At 39.0% G+C, this 19,361-nt stretch overlaps 3 protein-coding genes across 3 annotated transcripts; 2 read left to right on the forward strand and 1 right to left on the reverse strand.

Moving 5' to 3' along the window:
* Positions 1–8,221: 8,221 nt before the first annotated feature.
* On the forward strand, positions 8,222–9,979 carry LOC120636801. The gene has a single exon (XM_039908364.1). The coding sequence runs from the start codon at positions 8,222–8,224 to the stop codon at positions 9,977–9,979; it is 1,758 nt and encodes a 585-aa protein (XP_039764298.1).
* Positions 9,980–10,324: 345 nt separating this feature from the next.
* Positions 10,325–16,274, forward strand: LOC120636802. The gene is made up of 4 exons (XM_039908366.1): positions 10,325–10,685; positions 11,158–11,554; positions 15,541–15,708; positions 16,260–16,274. The coding sequence occupies exons 1-4, from the start codon at positions 10,564–10,566 to the stop codon at positions 16,272–16,274; spliced, it is 702 nt and encodes a 233-aa protein (XP_039764300.1). The 5' UTR covers positions 10,325–10,563.
* Positions 16,275–16,394: 120 nt separating this feature from the next.
* Positions 16,395–18,128, reverse strand: LOC120636803. Its single transcript, XM_039908367.1, has one exon. It carries the CDS (start codon positions 18,126–18,128, stop codon positions 16,395–16,397), a length of 1,734 nt encoding a protein of 577 aa, XP_039764301.1.
* Between the last annotated feature and the right edge of the window lie 1,233 nt (positions 18,129–19,361).

Below are 19,361 nucleotides of genomic sequence, written 5' to 3' on the forward strand. Positions count from 1 at the left end.
CCTCATAATTCCTTCTCAATCGGAGAAAAACAAGAAATGGCACTAGCCATAAGGAATTTATTAGAATTAGGTGCTATTAATGAGTGTAAACCTCGAAGAGATCAGTTTATTTCTAACATCTTTTTAGCACAAAAATCTAATGGTGGTCATAGATTTATTCTCAATCTAAAACAATTAAATAAATTCGTTTCTAATTCTCATTTTAAGATGGAGGATCATAGAACGGCATCAAAAATGATACCACGAAAGGGTTTTATGGCGTCCATAGATCTTAAAGAATCCTATTTACTTGTCCCGATATCGTCTTTCCAACGTAAATATTTACGATTTCAGTTCAAAAATGAAAATGCACAAATATTAACCTACGAATTCAATGCGATGCCTTATGGTCTGTGTTCCGCTCCGCGAACTTTCACTAAGTTAATGAAGGAAGTAGTTAGGTATTTAAGGTATCGTGGGTTTAAATCAGTCTTATATTTGGATGACATATTGTGCATTGGGGATAACTTCGATGAATGCCTTAGGAATGTAAACGAGACCGTAAGGTTACTTAATTGCTTAGGTTTCGTAATTAATTACGATAAAAGTAAGTTAAACCCACAACAGTGTTGCAAGTTTTTAGGGTTTATGTATAATTCGGTAAATATGACAATATCGCTCCCCTCAGATAAAAGAAATAATATTTTTAATTTAGTACAAAAATTTTCTAATCTACCGATTTGTACTACTAGAGATTTCGCTCACCTAATAGGTGTTCTTACCTCAGCCTGCCCGGCTGCAAGATATGGTTGGCTTTATACAAAGAAGCTAGAGAGACAGAAATACCTGGCTCTCAAGAAGTATAAAAGTTACGGTGTAAGATTCAAACCTAAGGTTGATATCTTACCAGATTTAATGTGGTGGTCGAATAACATTCATACCACATCAAACACGCTTATAATTCCTAACTTTAACTTGGAAATTTTTACAGACGCATCCGGGACAGGCTGGGGAGCTTACTGCGAGAACAATAGCGCAAACGGTGGGTGGACAGATAGCGAACGTAATTTCCACATAAATTATTTAGAATTACTGCCGTTTTTCTCGGTCTAAAATGTTTTGCTCGCGAGAAAACTAATATTAATATACTGTTACGCGTTGATAACACGACCGCTATCAGCAATATAAATCGGATGGGAGGGATCCAGTTTCCTCATCTTAGTGATTTGACCAGGTCCATTTGGCGATGGTGTGAGGAGCGAAATATTTGGATTTTTGCATCATATATCAACACGAAAGATAATGTAGATGCAGACCGAGAATCTCGAAGGGAAAATCCTGATATTGAATGGCAATTATCGGATTCGGAATATCAGAGAGTGACAACAGCATTCGGCGAACCAGTAATTGATCTTTTCGCTTCTCGAACCAACGCCAAATGTAATACTTACGTCTCCTGGAAACAAGACCCGGATTCCTTAGCTGTAGATGCATTTACTATAAGTTGGAAATCATTATTTTTCTATGCATTCCCACCATTCACAATGATTTTGAAATGCTTACAAAAAATCATAAATGACGACGCAGAGGGTATTTTAATCTTTCCCTACTGGCCGTCACAGCCATGGTTCCCAATATTATTAAGCATGGTCCAATCTGATATTATATACTTTACACCAAATTTTAATCTTCCCTCGTCCTCTTACACGACTCAACATCGCCACTTGAAACAGATTACCCTGGGGGCAGCAGTGTGCTCAGGTCAGCGTTCATGGCAAGAGGAACACCAAGCCAGGCGCTAGATTTAATCATGGCATCCTTGTCTAAAAATACATTAGACCAATACAGCGGGACCTATAAATTATGGTGGCAGTTCTGTCTCACTAATAAACTTAGCCCCTACAAGTGTGCACTTTCATCAATAATGGTATTTTTAACCGAACAATTTAATAAAGGAGCCGCATACGGCTCCCTGAACAGCCACCGTTCCGCGCTGTCTTTACTGTTAGGTAGTGATTTAACTACCAACGATCAAGTAAAACGGTTACTCAAAGGTGCCTTTAAATTAAGACCAGCTACACCGAAGTATTCGTTCACTTGGGACCCACAGGTAGTATTAAATTTTATCGCGAATTGGACACCCAATAGAAATCTTTCGATAGAAAAAATCACCAAAAAATTGGTGATGCTTCTTGCTCTGTGCACAGCACATCGAGTGCAAACTTTTTCGCTGATAAAATTAGATAATATAATGATAGGTCCCACGGGCGTTAATATAGGGATATCAGATGCGATCAAAACATCTGCAGCTGGACGTGAACAGCCGGTATTATTTTTACCATATTTTAATGAGAATAGATCAATTTGTCCCGCTACCGTCATTGAGGACTATATATTCCTCACAAAGAATGTTAGACCAGTAACTTCGAATAGTCTAATATTGACATTCAAACAACCATTCAGGCCTGCGACCTCCCAAACCATCAGCAGGTGGATTAAACAAGTTATGAGCGAAAGCGGTGTGGATGTGTCAATGTTCGGCGCGCACAGCACACGCCACGCTGCCACATCCGCGGCGCGCGCTGCCGGTATTTCATTAGATACCATTAGGAAAACTGCTGATTGGACGAGTGGGTCACAGTCCTTCGCAAAGTTTTACCACCGCAAAATATTAGATTACCATAATATCTTTGCCAGGTCTGTCTTGTTACCTAGAGAAACGTAATTATTCTAGTGGCAGGTATTAATTACAATGTATACCTATTAGGTAATGAATTAATAGGTTGATTTATTAAAATTGTTAAACACTAACTGATTAATAACATATTTTCTTTTGTCCTTATGGAATAAGTGTAAGGTTTATTTTTTATATAACTATTAAAATGTGATTGGTTTGGCTAAACATAGAACTAGTTTATTTTTTCACTTTTACAAAATTTTCCTCTCTAAACATCTACATGTTGTTTATTATATCTGAAGAATGAAGCGACGAAATATAATATATGATCAAACGAACTTGCAAAGTGAAGTTCGATCGATATTATATGAGTAGGTACGCTTCATTCGAAGATATAGACTCCCTCCCACACGTACCCTTATAAAGAAAATTTTGTTCCTTGTGTTATATCTTACTCTAAAGAATGACGACTAGTCGCAGAGCCTACCCACAAGAAAACAAAAAAAAAAAAAAAAAAAGTAATACTACCTACTTATTACTAAATGTGCGAAATGTTGCCTGCAGGGTAAAAGGACTACATGTTGTTTATTATATCTTCGAATGAAGCGTACTCATATAATATCGATCGAACTTCACTTTGCAAGTTCGTTTGATCATATATTATAACATTATAAACAAAGATGGCACTAATTTTATTTTGAATAAATCTGCCTCAGTGTTAATGTGAAGAACGGGACTAGATTCGGATTTACGCACCATAACACTACAGTTTTTAACCCAAACAAAGCGATAATTGCATTCCTTACACTTATTTTTAGCCTGGTGTAATAACCCCTTATTTGCACTTGTCAAATGATCGTTAAAGAAAATTGAAGATTGCACACCCGTAAAGCCTAAGTCATACGCCTTTCAACTTCCAAGTTGTCTCACTCTGCTCAAAAACTCATCCTTATTATAGCGTGATAAAAACCGTATAATAATTAGCTTAGGCTTCTTATTCACCTTGTTCATAGGGGCCACCCGGGTAATAAAGTCTATGTCGCATGGCTTCAAAGGAAATTTTGCATGTTTTGTTATGACTTCCAAAATACCTATTAAGTTTTCTCCAGATTTCTCCGGAATGCCATCATATCGAATGAGATGTAGACTACGACGAAGTATTTTCATCAGATGAAGTGATAATTACTCGGAAAGCCCTCACAAACTTGGAGGTAGTAAGTATATTAGCTTGGCAAAAGTTACACTAAAGTTCAGTGCCTCTAGTGAGTTGCAAGTTAATAAATGTGACATTGGAGTTCAGTTAATCTACTAAATGGCCTGCATTGATGCACAACTTCAACGTATTCAATTAAATTTCATATTCAAATATGCTTGTTGAAAATATTTATGTATACACCTAATTACATATGACGAGATTAGATTAAAGCAAGAAGTTGAGAGAAAGCGGCCGGAATGAATCAACAGAACGGGTGTGGTTTTTCATCCTGATAACGCTAGACCTCACACATCTTTAGCCACTCAGCAAAAGTTAAGAGAGTTTGGCTGGGAGGTGTTAATGCATCCACCGTATAGTCCAGACCTTGCACCTTCAGATTTCCACTAAATAAATGTACATAAACTATATTAAAAAATGTTTTGAATTTTCTTAAAAAATGCGAAGAAACTTTTTCCCCAACCTAATATGTTTCTTCACATTATTACTTTATTATCTACTAGCTGTCCCGGCGAACTTCGTACCGCGGATATATTTTATTCTATGAATGTTATATTTTGATACTTATTATCCTGTTTCGGTCTAAGAGGAATCCAAAAAAGCAAATATGATAAAAATTGGTCCAGCCGTTCTTCAGTTATAAATGGTGTAACTAACACAACTTTCTTTTATATAGATATATATATAGATGTTCGAGTTAATCATTGCTCTGATATAGATAGATATATATATATACCTTGTATCCCGGAGACTGTCATAGTTTTTTTCGTGGAACACCTCCTTAACGTTTGTGGGGGATTTAAAATATAGGTTTTTAAACCCTCATTTTGACCCAAAACGGATTTTGGTGAAATTTTGCATAGATAACTAAGTATCTTACCATTACTATTTATGCGTGTATGAATCCTGCAAGTAATATCTGGAATAATACATTAAGATAATTAAATGTTTTATATGTATGTACCAATGCATAAGTATAAGCAATATGTTATAACAAATTGGATAAAACTATACGATTGATGAATTTCTTAACGACAAGTCTGCTTAGAAGCAGGCTTCACTCTCATCTCTCACAAGATAGAAAATTCTGAAGATTGTTAACTGTAAAATGATTTTGATATTTTTTTTTAATAAGATGTTATACAAATTACACATTACGCAATTTGAACACAACTTATACTATAGCCGTGTTCACATTTATGCTCATATGGGGTGACAGTTTACTATGGAACAAAAAGCAAAAAGATTATATATAAAAAGGCTAAACCTCTTTGCCCTTGCCATAGTTATCTGTGACCCCATTTGACCATAAATGTGAAAACAGATGATATTATGGCTGTCACTGTAGTATTGTATGACAAATTATTAAAATTTATTCTCTTGAAGTATAAACCTCAGGAAAACCTGATAGAATGACTTTTTTATCATTATGCGTAAGTAGTATAGAATGCCGTATTTGCCTCACTTCTGAAACCGGGCAAACCCCGTTTTTCCCCATCCGAAAATTTTTTTGAGGATTCTAATAAGATTCTTATTGGATTTTGATGAAAATCTAACTAATTCCAATTGCGTTATATAGGTCAAAATACTATCTCATAGCACTCATATATGCGCCGACTCTACCTCACTACCTCAGGTTTTTACCTAAGTCTGTGGATTCTAATTCATATTGGAATATAGTTCCTGGATGAGTGTAATGCGTATTGGGATAAGTTCCAATACGCATTACACTATAGCAGATATAACTTTTTTTATTAACTTTACTATTCGATATAGGTATATTCGAATTCTAACAAGTTTCTAAAACCAAAGCTATTATTCTAATTATTATTAGATTTTCTCGTACTTTAAATTAGTAATTCAAATTATCGTAATTTCAATTAGTAAATTCATACTTTGATAAGATGAAACCAAAATATATAAACTTAACATATTTCAGCGTTATCAAAATAATTACGTTTTGATTAAGTTTATTAAGGTCTCAATATGTGATATTGATTAAGTATATGCACATAATATTTGGAAAATAAGAATATTTACAACTTATTAAAATAGGTTTATGAAAACATTACGTACGATAGGTTTAACATATTACAGAATTATTAAAATGATTTTGGTTTCATTAAGTTTATTAAGGACTTTATATTACGATAGGTTTAACAACAGCATTATCAAATGGATTTTCGTTTGATTAAGTTTATTAAGAACTCTATATTTGATATTACGATAGGTTTAACATATTACAGAATTATTAAAATGATTTTGGTTTCATTAAGTTTATTAAGGACTTTATATTACGATAGGTTTAACATATTACAGCATTATCAAATGGATTTTCGTTTGATTAAGTTTATTAAGAACTCTATATTTGATATTACGATAGGTTTAACATATTACAGCATTATCAAAATGATTTTGGTTTGATTAAGTGTATTAAAGACTCGATAATTGTTATTGACAAAGGATATGCACATCATGTTTGAAACATTAGAATATTTATAACAAAAAAAGAGAAATTCTTAGTAGAGCATCGTTTAAAATAAGACAATGTATTGTTAATAAATTATTTTCGTCTCGAAAAGATTCCAAAGTTTTTTTAATTCTATTTTATGGAGCACTGAAATAAATAACACGCAAGTAACCTTTCCCAAAGTATTTTTTGTTGCACATTCCTCGTTACAAACAATAAACCTACCTGATTGCAGACAAGAACTTACTTGTTCAACTCAAAAAAAAATATATTGTTCGTTGGAACATTATCTAAAGAATTTTTTTTATTTAACTATACGAAACACCGTAATAAATAACCCAACCTTTCCTTTGTCAAAGTATTTTTTATTGTCCATTCCTAGTTACAAGCAATAAACAGCCACGGTAGTTTCAATGATTAATTAAAGACAAGAACAAACTTGTATTATAAAAATGTGCGTATAAAACGTTTCACTCAACCATACAAGCCATAAGTTTATTCAGTGTCCGACTGTTAGTATCTAACCCAGTATTTTAAAAGTCTTTAAGGCATAAGTTTATTCAGTGTCAGACTGTTAGTATCCAACCCAGTGTTTTAAAAGTCTACTTATATCACTAAGATACACTTACTAAGATCGACCAGTGGTGTGAAACAACATTTATTCATCATGGAGGTAAGAATCACATACGTTTGTCTTTTTTTATCTATTCGTAACTTATAATTGAATCTTTACGATGTGGAACTGTTATGAATCTAATTAATATTTTGTTTTAATCGTGATCTCATATTTATTCTAGAATTCACCGAATGATGAATATACTTTAAAGCACTTATATTATCCACTCAATATATCAGATGATCAAGATATGAGTGACAATAAAAAGACCGCAATGAGAAGGAGCAACAGTATAGATGCTTTTTTTGAAAAGCAAAAGAAAAAGAAGAGACAGTCAAAGTCTTCATGTGTAGCGCAAGCAAGTGACGGGGGCCTATCATATATCTCATCCAACGACGATGACAGTATCAGTGCAACACATCTAATCAAAATAGACATCTATGACATGAAGAGTCTTAAAGATGTTTCGCCTCTTGAATACTGGAAATATGCAGATTTGCGATTAAAGTACTACGTTGAATCTGCTGGTGATAAGCACTATCAAAGCATGCGAGATACAACATTACAAAGCAAATCGCTGGGAAGCATGACTGTAAAAAATACTTTATTGACAGAGATAACCAGAAACAATAAGTATTCTCTGAACCTGCGGTCGGTAAACATCACAAAGTAAAAAGACCCTCTATACGAACCCATGAAAACTTAAGTGCTTATTACCTGTATTTTAAAAATATTTTTCTTTATCTATTTGCTATCCCCACTGCTTCATGCAAGCGAAACTAATATAAAAGCTATCCTTTTTCTTAAATGTACTTCTGAGGAGGAGTTGTTGTTGAGTTAAATGAGGAGTTGCTCGAGCTGCCATCGCGTGCACACCTGTGCACCGGCGTTCGGGCCCGTCCTAGTGTTCGGTCACTGCGACTGCCTACCGAACCAACTGCGTCCAGCGGCGGCGCTCGGATTTACGCGTCATTCCTCCCCGATTCTGGTTCCCCGGTCTGCCACCAGCGGCAAGCCCCGGGGGCCGGGTCGTTGGGGTTGGCGTGCCGACACCGCTGCTCGGGCCACGTCAGGCAGCTCCGCCCCGCGCCGAAGCGCCCCGCGTACCGCGTCGAGCGCCCCGCGCTCCGCACCCCCTCGCGTCCCGCGTCGAGCCCCCCGTGCTCCGCACCCCCCGCGTTCCCGCGTCGAGCGCCTTGCGCTCCGCACCGCCGTGTTTAGCGTTGAGCCTCGGCTCCGCTACCCGCGACCCTAGCGCCTTCGGCCATGCCGCCACCGGCGCCTAACCCGCCGCCGCTACCGCAGCGGCGTGCCACCCATCCGCGCGCAATAAGGCGAAGAGTGTTCGTGCGGAACACTACCGCCGCGCTTGAAGTCGGCCTGGACGCGATCGTCGCGACCGGCCTCGCCACCCGCACCACCTTGGCCCACGGTGCTGGGCCCTCCACCGGAGCAGGAGAAGTGGCTTTTGCTGCAAGCCCGCTCTCTCTGTCGCCAGCGCTGTCTCGACAGGCGACACCGACCCCGACCCGGACCACGCCCACCGTTGCTGCACCTCCCAACCCAGGGACCAGGACTGCAGCACCAATACCTTCCCCGCGATCGCCGCGATTTACCGCCGCACAGGCGGACATCGCCGTGGGAAGATTCCCGTCCCCGCCTAAACGGGGACCCAAGACTCCGGCAGCTTTTATGCCATCAAGCATGCCCGCACTATCGCCGAGCTCGCCGATGGACGCTTCAGCGTCCCCGAGCCCGACATACGCCGCCCGGACACGACAGGCCGCCGGCGCGGCCCCCACCCGCGCCACCAACGTCGCCCCAAACGACGCCACAGCCGCCGCTGCTGCCCCAGCCGCTACCATCGACATCGGAGGAGCGCCGAAGACAGCAGCCAAATACCCTCCACTGATAGTGGAGGCGTTGCCGGATTGGCCGCACCACTTCCGGGAGCTGAAGAAGCTCCTGGGACACACACCAAACGGACGCCCCTATGGCAAGGGCGTCCGTTTTATACCCAAGTCGGACCAGGAGTTCCGCCTCATCCAGCGGTACCTGACCCAGCTGGAGGGTGCTAGCGGAATCTCCTGGTTCTGCTACTCGCTGCCAGCAGAGAGGAGCCTCAAGGTGGCGATCCGCGGCCTGCCGGCCGACACGGATCCGGCACTAGTGGAGCAGGAGCTGCGCGAGCTTGGCTACACGCCGGAGCACGTGCGAGCGATCCCCGCCCGCCCGGGCAGACCGGGCTGTTTGATGTACGCGCAACTGCAGCGTACGTCGGACCTCACCCCGGGCATATATGAGGTGCGCGAGCTCCTCTGTATGCCCGGCGTCATTATTGAGGCATGGCGCGGCAGGAAGGGGCCCGCGCAATGCCATCGATGCCAGCAGTTCCGGCACTCCTCCCACAACTGCCACAGGCCCATTGCCTGTGTGAGATGTGGGGGAAGTCACCCAGCCCGGGACTGCCCTCGTCCCCGGGAGGAGCCGCCGACGTGCGCCAACTGTGGGGAGGCACACACGGCGAACAACGCAGCCTGCGCGGTCTTCCGCAAGGAGGCCCGCAACCGCCGAGCGGGTACCACTGCGCGCACTACCACAGCTGCGCGCGCCACAACTGCTGCTACTCTGCAAAGAGAAGCAGATGCACCCGGTTCACTGACGGCCGCTGCCAACCAGCCAGGGCAGCAGCAAGGCCGCAAGCGACGCCGCAAGCGTGGCGGTAAGCGCGCCAAAGCGCGCAAGCCGAGCGCACCATCCACAGCGACGCCCCTCATCACGATGCAGCCTCTAGCGCAGCCCGCCGGACCGTCCAAGCCCACCGTGGTCGCTGCCCCCGAAAGGGGGACGAAGGCGAAGCGAGTGGGAGTACCGCAGTCGGCAGTTCAGCCGGCCCGCGGCCCATTGGACACAAGGACGACCCGCGTCATCGGTGCCCTGAATCAGGTCCTGATGGCGATCCAGGAGCAGCGCGACCCAGTCCCGCTCATCCTGGCATGCATAATGGGGCTCTGCACTGGATGAGCTCCATATTGCCCCCCGGAATGCCGATGGGCCTTTTGAAGAACAAACCCCATCCTCACAAGGACCTACTATCCATTTGGTATACCGGCCCCATGCATGAGATGCCCACGTCGGCTATTCCCCGTCGAATAGTCAAGACTGTGGGCACCTCTTTGCAAGACAGGCGTCTTCAAGTGGCGGATGAAGACGCGCTGTCTACGGAGCGCCCCACGAGGACCACGTAACCACCGGACTTCCAAACGCTTCCTCGCCGCTGGCTGACGGGCGCTTGCCAATGCACATTGGCAAGCTCGACCTCGCTGAGCGGCGGGCGTAAGCCCCATCCAGGACAAACCAAGTCGCCGCAGCACCGCTGATCGCCGCGTCATAACGCAGGCTTGATCGCGCTGCCGCGACTTCTTCCCCGGACTCGACACCACGGACCCAACGGTCCCACCAAGTGACCCGTCTGTAGTTGCAGACGGCGTTGCTACCACCGAAAAGGGCCATCGCCCTGAGCGGTTACCCCGAGCCCCATTTGGGACTCCGAGGAAGAAGATTAGGAAATGTACTTCATATTCTAAGTTACCACACAAAACTGCACAATGACTGTCGAACTCAACGACTTTGTTTACGAAGAAGAAATGGTTGAGCTATGTCAAGCAGCGGAAGTTGAATTTGACTTAGTGAACCTGTGTATACAAGTAGAAACCGATCAAGCTGCTTTGTGAGTATATTTTCACTATTGTTTAAGTTACATAAGAATACTTGCATCTTGTCTGTTCTGAGAGTGGGGCGTGCCATATATAAATGTTCGGATGATTCTTAGTTTTACTCATTGAGTGGTAAACTGTGAAAGCAAAATAATCACTATGGAATCTTTAACCAACGATGACATTAGTGTATTCACTAAACCATTTGTGGTTAATAAGATGCATAGGTATATACGATTGTGGTACATAAGTAATAAACTTCCGAGTTGGTTGTTAGAAGATCCAGACATAAAACCTTTTTATACCCCTTGTACGGATCACTTTACTTCCACGTGTTCCATTTCAAGCGATGAAATTGATGGCGTGTTTCCTATGATGGCGTACTGCGTAATGTGTATAAAAAATGGTAAATTATTACTAGTGTATTAGTAATGCTATTACGTTTTAAGATATGTTATTTGATTTTATCATTTTAATTATTTTCAGATCAAGACAAAGTGGAGGAGGTGTAAAAAGAAAAATTGCTGTCACAAAATATTCTTCGAGTAAGCGTCCATTTTCTCAAGAGCCTTCAACATCTGCTGCGGTGGTAACAACGAACCCAATACAGGAAGAAACAACTACATCTGTAAGTTCTACAAACAATAATACTATCGAATGCCTTAACTGCAAAGTATATGTTAACAGAAAATATTATACCAATCATCTTAAAAGCAAGACTCATAGCAAAAATGTTCTAAGTTTAAATCCCAACTTAAATAATGTTCAATTAATAGAAACTGCTTTCGGACGGCGGATAGTAACGTACAGAATCCCCAATTCCACTAACACTAATTCTATATTCGAAACTCCTGAGCACTTTCTTAACATAATTAAAAATACTGTATATAATTTGCTTGATAATGCTTTAAAAGAGCATACTACATTAAAAGTAAATTTTATTTTACAAGGAGATTTTGTACAACCAACAAAAAATATAGAAAATACTTTTGATTTTCAAACATTTAATTATATGTTTTGTTTAGGTGATGACATTAGTGTTATTTATTCTAGTAGCAGTACAGAAATTTCAAATAAAATAAGTAATTTTGAAAAGAAAGACAGTGGATGGAGTCTTAAAAAAATAAAGTATATTGATATAAACATTAATAAATTTAACCCATTAAAAGGATCTTCTTATATAGATTTACCTTTAGACATTAAACATAAGCGGGCTATAATTAATGAAAAAAACAAAGATCATCAATGTTTTAAATGGGCAATACTTTCTGCTTTGCATCCAGTTAATAAAAATTCAGATAGAGTATCTTCATATTTATCTAAACAAAACTCTTTAAATTTCACAAATATCCCATTCCCGGTTAAATTAAAAGATATTAATAAATTTGAGTGCTTTAATAATATAAGTATAAATATTTTTGGTCTTGATCGTGATATAACAAATAAATCTACGAAAATAATTGGTCCACTATATTTCACAAAATGTCGTAAACAAAATCATGTTAATTTATTATTCATTAACAATGGATCCAATGGTCATTATTGTTATATTAAAAATCTTTCTCGATTAGTCAGCCGACAAATAAATTCACATGAACATGCTACACATATTTGTGATGGTTGTCTGCTTTACTTTGAAACTAATTCTAAATTGAAAATTCATCAACAACATGATTGTAATCACATCCGAACCGATTTACCGAACGCTGCGAGAGCTAAATTGACGTTTGATAAATATGAGAGGAAGTTAAAAGTACCTTTTGTTATTTATGCAGATTTTGAATCATTTTTAAATCCTATACAAGGCTGTGGTAATAATCCATCTACCTCGTATACTGAAAATATTCAGAGACACGATGAATACAGTTTTGGGTACTATATAAAATGTGCATTTAATGATAGTTTGTCTAAGTATGAAACATATACGGGTAATAATTGTTCCAAAGTATTTATGGAGAGGTTAAGCGAAGACGTTAAACGGATTGTTAATCAAAACTTAACTGTGATTAACCCTATTTCCCTCACGGTGGATATGAAGAATAAAATATCTGTCACTACTACATGTTATATATGTGATAAAGATCTCGATTCGGAACATAAAATAGATTTTAATAAATATACTGGTACCTTTGTAGGTGTCTGTCATACAAGTTGTGCAGAAAAGTTTGAAACCCCCAAATTTATTCCCATAATTTTACACAACCTAAGTAACTATGATGCTCATTTCATTGTGCATGCATTAAATTTTTCGGAGGGTGAAGTAAATGTCATACCCCAAAATAAAGAGCGATATATTTCTTTTTCAAAAATTATACAAATAGGTGTTAATAAGATTGAATTAAGGTTCATTGATTCTTTGAAATTTTTGTCATGTAGCATAGATTCGTTATCGAAAAATTTAAATGATGAAAACTTTACTGAACTGAGTAGGAATTTTCAAAATATTGATGATCTTCGTTATTTAAAACGTAAAGGTATATATCCCTATGATTTTATGACTTCATTTGAATCTTTAAAGTTAACGTCACTTCCCACACAAGAACAGTTTTTTAATACACTAACTAACAGTGCAGTATCAAATGAGGATTATAGACATGCTACGGAAGTTTGGGTTCATTTTAAATGTCGTGATATGGGTGACTATTCTGACTTATACCTAAAAACAGATGTACTTCTTTTAACTGATATATTTAAAAATTTTAGAAACGTATGTATTAAAACATATGATTTAGATCCCGTTCAATATTATACAGCACCGGGACTTAGTTGGGATGCAATGTTGAAGTATACACAAGTGACATTAGAGCTACTAACAGATTTTGATAAAATAGCTTTTGTAAAATCCGGTATACGTGGTGGTGTCTCCCAATGCAGCAACCGTTATGCACAAGCTAATAATAAATTTATGCCAAACTTTGATGAGCAAGTTCAATCATCTTATATTACGTACTTAGATGCTAACAATTTATATGGTTGGGCTATGTCTCAGTATCTTCCTACGGGTGGTTTTGAATGGGTGGATTGTAATACTGATTTTAATATTCCAATTGATTCTGATGTAGGATATATTCTTGAAGTCGATTTAGAATATCCACAAGATTTGCATGATCTGCATTCCGATTTTCCACTATGCCCAGAGAATATTTTAGCTGGAGGGAGCAAGCATTTAAAATTAGTTCCAAATTTATATGATAAAAATAAATATGTAATTCATTACAGAAACCTTAAACAATCTCTTGAAATGGGGTTAAAACTAAAAAAAGTCCATAGAATTTTAAAATTTCAACAGAGTCCTTGGTTACAAAAATATATTGATTTAAATACAAAACTACGTACATCTGCTCATTCCGATTTTGAAAAAGACTTTTATAAACTAATGAATAATTCAATATTTGGGAAAACTATGGAAAACATTGAAAAACGAGTGGATGTTAAATTATGTATGCATTGGGAAGATAGGGGTAAAGTCAGAGGTGCTCAAAAACTTATTGTGAGACCTGAGTTTCATAGCCTTTCAATATTCTCAGAAAATTTTGTCGCTATTCAACTTAAAAAAACGAAACTATTTTACAATAAACCCATATATTTAGGACTTTGTATTTTAGATATTTCTAAAACCCTCATGTATGATTTCCACTATAACTACATGAAAAAAAAATATGGATCCAATTGTAAAATGTTGTATACTGACACTGACAGCTTCATATATCAAATTTTTACTGACAATTTTTATGCTGATATTAAACCTGATTTAAACAAATATTTTGATACTTCAGACTACTGTTCTAATAACACATATGGTTTTCCTTTATTAAATAAAAAAAAAATTGGCTATTTCAAAGATGAAAATAACGGGACAATTGTCACAGAATTTGTTGGTTTAAGATCAAAAATGTATGCCATAAATTCATTAGATAAATTCGTTGCAAAAGCAAAAGGAGTTAACAAATCAGTTACTAAAACATTCCAAATGGAAAATTATAAAACAGTTCTATTCAAAAAGAAAAATGAGATATGTGAAATGTATAGATTTCGATCAATAAAACATGTTATATTTACCCAAAAAAATAATAAAATATCACTTTCACATTCTGATACAAAACGATTTTTTATCAATAACTCTAGTGAAACATTAGCTTGGGGTCACTACAAAATTAATTTGCTCAATACTGAATCATGAGTTTTATCGATGGTATTTGTTTGTAGAATAAGTTTTCTCTATACTTAATATGACGGTTTTACAAAACAATAAAACCGATATTATGTGCCGAGAGGGAAAACATACAGCATTGATGTGAAGAAGCAGTTAGTACTTTACCGATTGTCTGCGGTCTATCTATAAACAAAGCAGTTCATCTTACCGATATAGATGGCGCTAGTGTCTCACCCAGCAAGGTAGCGGGTACCCGCTGTCACTTTGAACGTCATAGTCTCCACCAGGAAGAACTTCCTGCAATGCTGTATGTTTTCCCTCTCGGCACATAATATCGGTTTTATTGTTTTGTAAAACCGTCATATTGATGTGCCTCCGGAAAACATACAGCATTGATGTGAAGACGTGTTTGTTATCTGCTGGTGAAATGTAAACACAACGCTATGATGAATTAATATTTAATCAGGATTAAGAAATTAAGTGAGAATAATAGTTAATTATTCTTATTTCTTTCTATTATTTAATCATATTGCAATAATTAAATACAAATAATTTATACACATTATGACAAAAATAATTTAAGTGTTGTAAGAATCAGCGCACATATTATTAAAATTCAAACTGGATTAAAGGTACCAAAAAATAAGTTTCTGTTATTTATAGGTAGGTCAATCTCACGACAGTAATGATTAAAAAATGTTTCTGATGATCTCCAGTTACCCCGAGACAATATAGCGTCAATTGGTTGGTTATCCGACCATCCTAAGGAAGCTACTGCTGATCTGCAGCTCCCTGGGGGTGCATTAATGCCACTTTGCTTAAGAACCGTACGAACCCAGTTGCCTATTACTGTGCGTGATGCAGCTTTAGTTTTATTGCAGACAGTAATAAAGAGATTATCTAAGCCCTCAACTTCCAATCTCCTTGACCTATTTTTCTCTATCAAAAAACCTGACCAATGTTACTGGACATAAGTTTTTATCATTATGTTTTGAAAGCTTCCACGCAGATTGTCGATAAGAGTGTGTGTCAGTCTTTGAGCCAAATGCTGGTATTAAGTATATATTATCCCCGGAGTCACAAAAAAAATCGCTAGAAATTTTTAGCAAAGTTAGGTCGTGAACCCTACGTCCCGAGGCTAACAAAAGTATAGTAGCGGTTCGTCTAGATATTTCGAAAAGAGTATCTTTGGGTGGGTTAGATGAAAGCCACTCAAGCACGACATTTGGGTCCCATATGAGCGTTAGTCTGGGAGCTTTAGGTTTAGCAACGCTGATTGCCTTAAGGGCGTGTTTTACTATAAAATTTGAAAATGATTGTTGTTCTGCATGGGGACCGCAGAAGGTTAAGACAGCTGATTTGTGTACGAGAATGGTGCTATAAGATAGATTTTCATGTAAAAAAAGATTTATCAAAAATTTTGCTACTTCTGCAGGCTGAGGAAATTTAGGATTTATTTGGACGCTCTTGCACCAACTGAGCCATCTTTTGATGGCTGGTAAGTAGGTACTTAAGGTAGATTGCCTCCAACTGTTTTTTAATAGGTCTTTTTCCCGAGTAGACCAATCTTTTATTTGGCTACCCCACCCCCAATTTTCCAGACTTTCAGGGTCAATGTCTGCACTTGAGGCGGAACCTGTGACGTCGTGGCATCTATCAGGGTCTCGTTCAGGTTCTGTAATTCGTGTGGGTGATCTAGTGCCCTGGATTTCAGGTCTTGAAGCCAAAAAGCTCGAGGCCATTCGGGCGCTACTATCAGGTATACCCCAGTCGCACTGTTCAAATGTGTTAGTACTTTTGGCAATAGATTTGGAGGAGGAAACACCCACGCTAATTGGTGTCCCCATGGTCTGCTGAAGGCATCTATATAGTTTGCTGATCGATCTTTGCAGTCTATTGAGACGTAGTTCTTTACTACGGCAGTCTGTTTTGTCGCGAACAGGTCGATCTCGGGTCGCCCCCATCTTATAAAGACCTCCCGTGTAGCCTGAGGAAGAAGGTGCCACTCTGCGGGCGGTTTTCCTCGAGACAGCTTGTCCGCGATTATGTTGTATCGTCCTGGAAGGTAATGAGCAGATAGTGTAATCTGAAACTTGTCTGTTATGTTTAGGAGATCGAATGTTAGAGTCAGTAAAGAGAGTGATCTCGTTCCCCCCTCCTTCCGAATGTATGCTATGAGCGTTCGGTTGTCTGATTGAACTAAGACGTGGGATCTTCGCAGGCTCCTTGTGTTGCTTGTGATTGCCATTATAACTGCAAAGAGCTCCTTTTTGTTGCTGTGCCATGCTTTTTGCTGAGCTGACCAGGCTCCTGACATTAATTTCCCGTCTAATTGGGCACCCCAACCCCAATCTGAGGCATCCGTGGCTAGGAAATGGGTGGCAGGTTTTAGATGTATAGGAGACCAGAGATTTGTGGCTCTGCACCACCATATCATTTCCTGTTCCACGACTTGTGGAATGAACAGTTTTAGTCGAGGGCGGTTCCTGTCGAAATGTCGCAGGAATATTTGGATGTTGCGGCAATGAAGTCGGCCCCTGGGAATCACAAAGTTGGCGAAATTTAATTGCCCCAGCAACCGTTGCAACTCGCGGAGACTGATCCGACTCTTCAGTAATGAGTCTTTTAAGGCCTCGTTGAGAATATTTATCCTTCTCGTAGGCAAGGACATTGAATTTGCTATGGTCTGCCATCGAATACCCAGGTATTCTAGGTCTTGCGTGGGTGTCAAAATCGATTTCTGATAATTTATTTGCCAGCCCAAATGTTCCAAGTGCCTCACGGCTTCCGCAGCCTGAAGACATAACTTGGATTGGTCTTGGTGGACCAGAAGGAAGTCGTCTAGGTACACTAGCACTCGACATCCCTTCGCACGGAGGGTTTCCGCAACCCAACATGTTACAGAAGAGAAAAGGTGAGGTGCTGAAGCCAGACCAAAAGGTAGACATGTCATCTGATACAATTGGTTTTTGTAGCTTATTCTCAAAAAAGGTCGATGAGATTTTGCAGCCGGAATGTGAAAGTAAGCCTGAGAAATATCTAGTTTTATCATCCAATCTCCTGGTTGTAGAAAACTCGGAACTGATGCATGAGAGATCAGACGAAATTGTTTTGGTTTCACAAATTTGTTTAATTCGCGAAGGTCGAAGATCGGACGCATCGATCCATCGTTTTTCTTTCGCAGGAAGAGCTTGGAGATAAAACTGGGCGATTTTTTGTGAGCAATTTGTAGTACACGTTGGTCCAATAGATCTTGTATCATTAGAGTCATGGCAGATGATGGTCTGGTTGCATATTGACGCATTATGCTTTTGGTGGGCATTACCAGAGGAGGTTTCTTGTATAAAGGTATTCGAAAGCCCGTTATTATTGACATTATAAACTTGTTTGCTCCCATCGCTTGCCACCGTTTTTTGAACATCTTTAAATACCCTCCCCTGAAATGTGTCGGATAGTCACTTTTTTGTATCCTTGTTTCGAAATGTAGTGTTTTTATTTTGTTTGTAACTCTCATTTTTACCCTTGTATGTATGTTGTGTCTGTTGTTTTTTGTAATTATCGCGAAAATTATTTTTATTTTGTGTTTGTGCTCTTGACGTAGAAGGAGTTGGTTCTTTGTATTTTCTTTTTAAGTGTTCTCTTATTTTAGGTGCTTGTGGCTGTATCCAAAAATGGGGGCCCCCAAGGGATTGAATTAATGTATTAAGAGTTGTTTTATCAAATAAGAATTCCTCACTAGGAGGTATATTATTAAGAGCCGCTTGAATACTTTTGTCCGAGATTTCTGCTATTAATCTCCTACGCCTAAGTTCTATACATTCGGCCCTTTTGCCGCAAACGATTTGTAAAGTTTGTTCTGATAATTTGTAAGACGAAGACGATTTGCCGAAAGCTTCGGTAAATTTACTAAATAGTCTATCAGGGTTTAACTCAGCGGCGCCAGTGAATCCGAAGCTACGGATTGATTTGTTTCCGCAGCCTCATCGCCATCGTTCGTGCACGTGGGGTCCATTACGCAATGTAGCCAAAATTCCCCCACGATCAAAAATATGAACTATTATCACTGGATAACTATATTTCTTAAAATATTTTGATAATAACTTTTGAAAATGAAGACGGATTAACGAAATAATGTTAGATTCGACGCGCATGCGGCGAAAGTACACAACGCTATGACGTTCAAAGTGACAGCGGGTACCCGCTACCTTGCTGGGTGAGACACTAGCGCCATCTATATCGGTAAGATGAACTGCTTTGTTTATAGATAGACCGCAGACAATCGGTAAAGTACTAACTGCTTCTTCACATCAATGCTGTATGTTTTCCGGAGGCACATCAATAAACTTATTTGTTATAATTTTTTTTTTAAATCATTAATATTGATGAATAATTTAGCTGACATACAAAGATGTATTAAAACTGTAAATAATGTAGACTACAAATAATTGTATTATGTATTAAAGGTGTATAAAATCGATTCCATTGTAATATTAACATTTTATTAAGCATATTATATTTGTGACTTTAAAATACTGTT

Source organism: Pararge aegeria (genome assembly GCF_905163445.1).
Source record: "Pararge aegeria chromosome W unlocalized genomic scaffold, ilParAegt1.1 SUPER_W_unloc_2, whole genome shotgun sequence".
Taxonomy (NCBI): domain Eukaryota; kingdom Metazoa; phylum Arthropoda; class Insecta; order Lepidoptera; family Nymphalidae; genus Pararge; species Pararge aegeria.

What these genes read in the sequence shown, in the direction of transcription:
- LOC120636801 (XM_039908364.1), top strand. Translation starts at nt 8,222, where the DNA reads ATGCCGCCACCGGCGCCTAACCCGCCGCCGCTACCGCAGCGGCGTGCC.
- LOC120636802 (XM_039908366.1), top strand. Translation starts at nt 10,564, where the DNA reads ATGACTGTCGAACTCAACGACTTTGTTTACGAAGAAGAAATGGTTGAG. An exon ending in GAAACCGATCAAGCTGCTTT is followed by an intron (nt 10,686 to 11,157) that starts GTGAGTATATTT and finishes AATTATTTTCAG; the next exon opens with ATCAAGACAAAGTGGAGGAG. An exon ending in TTAACATAATTAAAAATACT is followed by an intron (nt 11,555 to 15,540) that starts GTATATAATTTG and finishes GATGATCTCCAG; the next exon opens with TTACCCCGAGACAATATAGC.
- LOC120636803 (XM_039908367.1), bottom strand. Translation starts at nt 18,128, where the DNA reads ATGCGTCAATATGCAACCAGACCATCATCTGCCATGACTCTAATGATA.